This window comes from Myotis davidii, unplaced genomic scaffold (assembly GCF_000327345.1).
Source record: "Myotis davidii unplaced genomic scaffold, ASM32734v1 scaffold1129, whole genome shotgun sequence".
Taxonomy (NCBI): domain Eukaryota; kingdom Metazoa; phylum Chordata; class Mammalia; order Chiroptera; family Vespertilionidae; genus Myotis; species Myotis davidii.
The window spans coordinates 77,650-85,170 of NW_006299595.1; the positions used below are offsets into that span (position 1 = coordinate 77,650).

General features: G+C 37.0%; 1 protein-coding gene across 1 annotated transcript; it reads left to right on the forward strand.

Annotated features, from left to right (window-relative positions):
• Window positions 1–6,071: 6,071 nt before the first annotated feature.
• Window positions 6,072–7,016, forward strand: LOC102761456 (olfactory receptor 52D1-like). The gene has a single exon (XM_006775361.1). The coding sequence runs from the start codon at window positions 6,072–6,074 to the stop codon at window positions 7,014–7,016; it is 945 nt and encodes a 314-aa protein (XP_006775424.1).
• Window positions 7,017–7,521: the final 505 nt, after the last annotated feature.

Here is a 7,521-nt window from a genome sequence, read left to right on the forward strand (position 1 = left end):
GCATTTAGAAACTCTGAGCAACACACAGGCCCCAATTCCTGGAGAAGAAACTTACCCAGGAAACAGATAGCTGGCGAGAATGTAGAATCAGTGGATGGAAGAGCCCTTTTCTGCCAGGCTTTGGATTCTGAAAGGTATTAGCTACTAAGTGTCTTTCATGGACTGTCATTAGCTGTTGCTTTTCTTGGCTTTAGAATCTTAATGATCCCAGTGCAATTTTCAGACCTTGCCCTAGAGAGGTCATTACATGCTGAAACCCAGCTCTCTTTTATGGGAAAAAGAAAACCCTTGCCTGAGGGCAGGTAGCCAGGAAATACTTAGTACCTCTGAGTTGATTCCAAGAAATAAGAACCAGGAAATCTCAAATTATGGGTCACTTTCAGATATATATATATATAAAGTCACCATGGAATATATAACGTCTTCAATAAAAGACATATTTGCCTTAAGCAAGCCTTGTTCACTGTTTCTGTGAATCTAGTTGGACATGCCTTTTGAAATGCCTCCTTTCAAACCCCTCCTACTAAAGCATGACCCTGAGACTCATATTCTTAACTGGTTAGTAATCCAATCTCCACTTTGCTGTCATCCACCTTCATGCAATCTTCCTTATGTTCTCTCCTGAACCTCAAATGCATAAAAGAAACTGCAAGCTATTATTCTCCAAAGCATATTCCTCAGTCAGCTGAGACCTTGCTTCCAGGCATATTCTCTCTTTGAAATGAATACATATTATTTAAAATTCTCTACAGATTTTGACATTCTAATGTTGATAAATGTTTTTGTTGTACCATCTCTAACAATGAGACACAGAGAAGACGTTGATCTAGGTTCCTTCTAGGTTCCTAGATGTTGAGGGCCTTCTAGATTCCTCACTATATCTATCATACACTAGTTCACATTAAACTATCCTTATCTATGGCAGCTTCCTTGCTGGAGCAGGTCTCTAAATACTTTCAGGCAGTTAAGGGCAAGGTCAGTGGTTTTTCCTGAATCTCTTGTTTCTTAAAAATAGCTAGTTTAAAATAACCAGTATCTCACAGAGGTATATTTTGGGTTGGAAAACTCTGCTACTCCTCCATGGTGTGAGGTTGGAATCAAGGTTAATTTTTTCCCATATGAATATTTCATTTACTCAGCATCATATATTGAATAGAAAAAAGGTGTTATTCTCTACTGCATCTTATAGCATATTTATCATATTCAGATAACTGTTCATATATTATCTATTTTCAATTTTATATATTTTACATTAATCAGCTCTTTTTATGTCAAGACTACAGTAAAATAATGAATATAGAAGTTCATGTGTAAGATTTAGTGTATTTTATCAAGTTTACTTAGTATAGTAGATTATTACCTAGTAGGTTCCCTGGTTGGTGTGGCTCAGTTGGTTGCAGTGTCATCCTGTACATCAAAAGGTGGTGGGTTTGATTCCTAATCAGGGCACAGACTCAGGTTGTGTGTTTCATCCCTGGTCTGTGTGAGTGGAAAGCAATCAATTGATGTTTTTCTATTCTCTCTCTCTCTCTCTCTCTCTCTTTGTTTTTCTCTTCTCTCTCTCTCTCTCTCTCTCTCTCTCTCTCTCTCTCTCTCTCTCTCCCTCTCTCTCTCTCCCTTTCTCTCTCGTTCCTTCTCTCTCCTCTCTTCCTTTTAAAAAAATCTAGCAGGTAGACTAGGTGTTTTTCAAAATGGTTCCTTTCCCCTCACCCTGCCAAAAGCATGAGCAGATTTTTCTGTGGTATCATTCAGAGGACATAGTGAGCTCCTGGAGACAAAACTCAAAATTGTAAGACTCAGCAATGACTGGGTCCCCCTAGAGCAGCTGTTCTTAACCCGTGGGTCGCAACCCCTTTGGGGGTCAAATGACCCTTTCACAGGGGTCGCCTAAGACCATCAGAAAAAAGATATATAATTACATATTGTTTTTGTGATTAATCACTATGCTTTAATTATGTTCAATTTGTAACAATGAAATTGGGGCTCACCACAACATCAGAAACTGTATTAAGGGGTCGCGGCATTAGGAAGGTTGAGAACCACTGCCCTAGAGTTTATCTCTCAGGCTTGCCTTCACTAAGCCTCCAGCAATTAGTTAATAGCAGTTCACTTTCCTGCCTTGGCACTGTTTCTTATGGAGATTTCTGCTCTGTTAAATTGTGATTTTTTATCTTCACTTATTGATTTCTTTAATTTTGGCGGCAGCAGATCACCCTGTCTTACAGATTAAGAGGAGTTGTTGATTTTTCAATTAGTTCAAATTTTTACCATTAAGGCAAAGTGTCAAGTTCCAACTTCTCACTTGCCAAACTGGTAAACTGAAGTCTACATCCTGGTGTTTTAATTCATTCTGACATTCTATGTGTTTTGACCAGAGAGTTTAAAGCATTTACACTTAAAGTAATTACTCATAAGGAAGGACTTACTATTGCCATTTTTGTTTTCTGTATGTCTTATAACATTTTGCCCTTCATTCCCTCCCATAGTGCATTCCTTTGTGTTTAGTTGATATGTGTAATGATACCTTCTGAGTCCTTGTCATTTCCTTTTGTGCATATTTTATATTTTCTTTTTGGTTAGCACAGGAATTACACATAACATCCTAATTTAATAACAATATATTTAAAATTGATAGCAACTTAGCTTCAATCACATACTAAAAGCTGTACTCCTTTGGAGTTCTACTCCCACATTTGGTTATTAATGTGACAAATTACATCTTTATGTATTGTGTACCCATTCACATCCTATCTAATAATAGACAAACATGGTAATTGACTGTATCTTCGCTATGCCTCTCATTGGCTATTCGGTGTGGTATGCAAATTAACCGCCAACAAAGATGGTGGCTAATTTGCATATACTGGCTGGAAGCGAAGACTGAAGACACTGTAGAAGAAAGCCAAGCAACGGAGCTGAGGTAGTGGAAATCGGCGGGGTAGGAGCCGCAGAGAAGGGCAAGGTAGGAGCCCCGGAGATGGGCGGGGTAGGAGCCACAGAGACAGGTGGGGTAGGAGCCACAGAGACGGGAGCGAAGCCCTATTCTTGCAGGAATCCCCCTGCAACGGGCCTCTAGTAGATTTATAATTTTGCTTGTGCTTTTGTCTTTTGAATTCTGTAGAAGTATAAGATGTGGAGTTATGAACCCAAATTATGATAATGCTGGTTTTTCTATTTGTATATGTATTTATCTTTACTGAAGAACTTTCTATTTTTGTATACTTTTGAGTTACTCTCTAGCTTCCTTTAATTTCAACATAAAGGTCTCCCTTTAGTATTTCTTATAGAGCAGGTCTAGTGGTAATAAACACCTTTAGCTTTTGTTTTCTGAAAATACCTTAATCTTTTCCTCATTTTGGAAGGGTAGTTTTGACAGATACAGAATTTTTTATCCCCCCTCCCAAACACTTCAAATATATCTTTCAACTCTCTTCTTACCTGCAAGGTTTATGTCTCAAGTTGATATTTGAATATAGTTGACATATTTAAGAAAAAAGAATGTCTTCTGTGTCTTTTCAGTTCCCTTTAGGATTTGTACTCTTAACTGCTTGATAAATTACTCAAAATACTGAGGGATAGCTATAAACCTAAGGGAATGCACAGGTACATAACTATCCCTAAAATTAAGAAGATTATGAATTACCAATAATACAAACACTCCCCCTTCTTCCAATGACTCCATAAGGACCTGCTTGTGTCAGGTGTTATTCCTGCTTTTCCTCTGAGATTACTACATTGGTGTTTCTACATATAGAAGCTCCATTTTTAGGTTGCTTCTTTGCTCTGAATCAGTTTCTCTCTGAGCTAATTAAGGCTGTTATGAAACTGGAGAGGGATGTAGAGAAAGAGATAGGCTGAGTGACCTAAATAATTTTTTAGAGTATGTGGGACTCCCTCAAATACATCTTTTTAATTTTACAACTGACTTAGATTCAAGGGAAGAGATATGATCCTTTGAAACAGAGGACATGATCATTTCTCATTCTCTATGGATGAAATGAATACAAAATTAGATTCTAGGAAGCAAAAGTTTATTTAAGGATATAATAGAAGTAAAAATGATCTCTCATTTTGACCATATTTCATTTTGTGAAGGAACAAAAATATGAATGCCTTATAATGTTTGGACTCAACTACAGGTTGGTATTTTTAGGAAGAAGGTATCACATAGATTATATCATGCATGTTTGTACCAAAAAAAGTGTTTTGGAAACTAGTGTATGTATGTGTGTTCACTTTACAAATATGTTCTTGTAGTGCTCTGTATTATATTTGCTCTGACATATGCTTATTGAATACCTGAGTGACAGCCTTTAATCTAGAGATTGGATTATAAAATTTTCTATTGTTTATATGATTATACATGAATATGTGGGGCCCTTCTCATCTCACTTGGATCTATCTTCTTGTAATCTTAGCATCCCAATTACATTAGATTTTAATTCATTACAACATGATTGTCCTTCCTGATTGAACTCTATTTATATTCCTTTATGTGTGTGCATATGTAGATAGATTGATGATAGATAGAAAAATAGATATATCAATACCTATTCATCTATATTAAAATCCCATGGGCTAAAGTCATATATTCTTTACATTCCAACATAAGTGCTGTCTATTCAAGAACGTTTTTCTTGACTAAATTAAATTTTATTTCTTAATTTCACTTCTACATAATTCATTCTATCTTCCCATTTTGAGGTAAGTTTTTGCCTTATAAATTACCTGAATAAAGTTAAAGTGTCATTATTTATTTAAATCTAAATAGTTTGTTTTAAAAAGCCATCTTTGCACTATCCAAGTGTTTTTCACTTAATAACGCCCAGAAATGTAAATATATAAACCTAGATAATATTCCTCTAGTTAATGGTATTTGGAGAAGGTAAGTGTGTTGGCATGATTCTGGAAAGCATAGGTATCTCTATGCAAGTTCTTATTGATGCCTATTATATTTACTGTATAACAATTGGTTTGAGACAGAGAAAGTAGATTTTCCTTAAGTGTTAATGATAGTACTATCCAAGTACCAAGTACTGCCTTGAGGGTAGATGGGAAAAACAGGAAATTAGTAGCCAAGATTTCCTCTACAACTGAAGCATTTGTGGTGACTGAAGGGTCCTTTTTTTTTTTTTTTTTAACTTTTCCTCTTTCTGTTTCATGCTCAACTACTTTATTCCAGGGAATCTCTGCCATGGAGATTTGACATCATTGGGTCAATTTACCAATCCCATGAGTAGACTTCTGTGCATGGTTTAGAATGTGGGTTTCTGGATCAACAACTGAAAAGGCACAGGATTTATCTGCACAGTGAAATTATCTTTGTCTAAGACAATGAAGATGAGAAGGTAGTGAGTGGCGTTAATGTTAAGAAATAAATTATCTTTAACAAGATATAGTGATATAAAAGAACTTAATATATGCCTACTTTCAGGGAACATGATAGAAGAAAATAATAAAAAAATAAACCAGAATATTTTATTTGTCAGATTAATCACAGCTGCAGAGGGGAAAATGAAAGGCTGAAGATGCATTTTGAGTTAATCCTATTTCAAAAGCTATGTCAAATACTTCAATATCATGTTCAGACAGAAAGGGACAGAGACCACTTATTTCTAATCCCACTTAAGGGTCTTTTAAATAATGCTCTACGATTTTCACAAGGCCTCTGATGTGATCACTGCCAGTTATGGAAAATTCACTCCTATGAGAGCTTAAAGGAGAAGCATAATAACTTCTCAATAAATATTTGTTGAATTAAGGACAAGTATGATTGCAGATGGAATATTTTACTGGAAATGAAAGGACAAAGTGACTAATAGGTTCTGAAATGATATAAGCATTATCCTTCTATATTTCCGAAAACAATTATTTGGTATGTTATTGCTAATTTTATTAATCTGATTCTAGTGACGTTACTCCAAATTATGAATTTGAATTGTTTTTAACAACACATCATTAATGGCCCTTCTGAACAAAATCTCCATATGTTTCAAGCATCTGGTTGTGATCATCTTGACATAGCAACTTTATCTTCAGAAGCACTGATAAAAGTCAAAGAAAAACTCATCATGCTTCCTCTCAATACTTCTCTTCCCTCCCCTGTCACCTTCTTGCTGATGGGCATCCCAGGACTAGAGCACCTGCATGTCTGGATTGGGATTCCCTTCTGCTCCATGTACATAGTGGCTGTGGTGGGGAATGTGACCATCCTGGCTGTGGTGAGGGCAGAGCGAAGCCTCCACGAGCCCATGTTCCTCTTCCTATGCATGCTGTCGGTCACTGACCTGGTCCTCTCCACGTCCACGCTGCCCCGCATGCTCTGTCTCTTCTGGCTTGGAGCCCATGACATTGCCTTTGATGCCTGCTTGGCCCAAATGTTCTTCATCCACAGCTTTACTGCCATGGAATCAGGCTTCTTTTTGGCCATGGCCATTGACCGTTATGTGGCCATTTGTCATCCACTGCGCCACAGCACCATTCTCACCCACGTTCACATCACTATAATGGGTATCGTTGTGGTGATTCGGGGCGTAGCCTTCTTTTCTCCACACCCCATCCTGCTCAAACAGCTGCCCTACTGCAGGACTCGAAGAATTGCCCACACCTACTGTGAGTTCATGGCTGTGGTGAAGCTGGCGTGTATGGACACAGGAGCCACCAAACGTTACAGCCTCAGTATGGCTACAATCATCGGCTCGTGTGATGCGATTCTCATTGCTGTGTCCTACGCCTTTATTCTGCGCTCTGTGTTCCGCCTGCCGTCGCGAGACGCTAGCTTCAAGGCTCTGGGCACGTGTGGATCCCACGTCTGTGTTATTCTTGTCTTCTACTCCACAGCAGGTTTTTCCATTTTCACTCACCGTTTTGGGAAACATGTGCCTGCACATGTCCATATTTTTATTGCAAATATGTATCTTTTGGTGCCTCCTTTTCTCAACCCCATTGTGTATGGAGTAAGGACCAAGAAAATACGCGAACATGTTCTTAGGATACTAATGGTCAAAGTTGCTTAATTTTAGTTGGATCAATCAATAAAAGAATTGGTTCAAGAATAAATGGGGATAATGTAAGGACAATAACTGCTGTCACTCTCACAAACTGAATTGCATTTATCACCAGAAAGGTATTTTATTTATTAGATGTCTATAAATCCCAAAAATTCTAATTTGAGAAGTTGTTTCAGCTTTTTTATTTATTAAATGTTGGAGAACAAATTAATTTCCTCTTAGGTATGTGTTTTTTAGAGGGTAATTACAAATACAGAGTATACAGTAAAGGAAGAGGAAAAAGAAAAGTGAGTAATAGAGAAAAAATTTCCAGAGAACTTAATGATGTCCAGTATATACCTGGCAATTTGAAGCCATTTGATTATGTGTGTAGCTGTGATTTCATAGAATAGGTGATCAATGTTCTATCTCCTCTTTAATGCAATCAAATTATATGATTATTGTTCATTTAGATAAAGGAGTAGAAATAATATTTAAATATTAAACGATATTGAGCAAAATGTCTCAACAA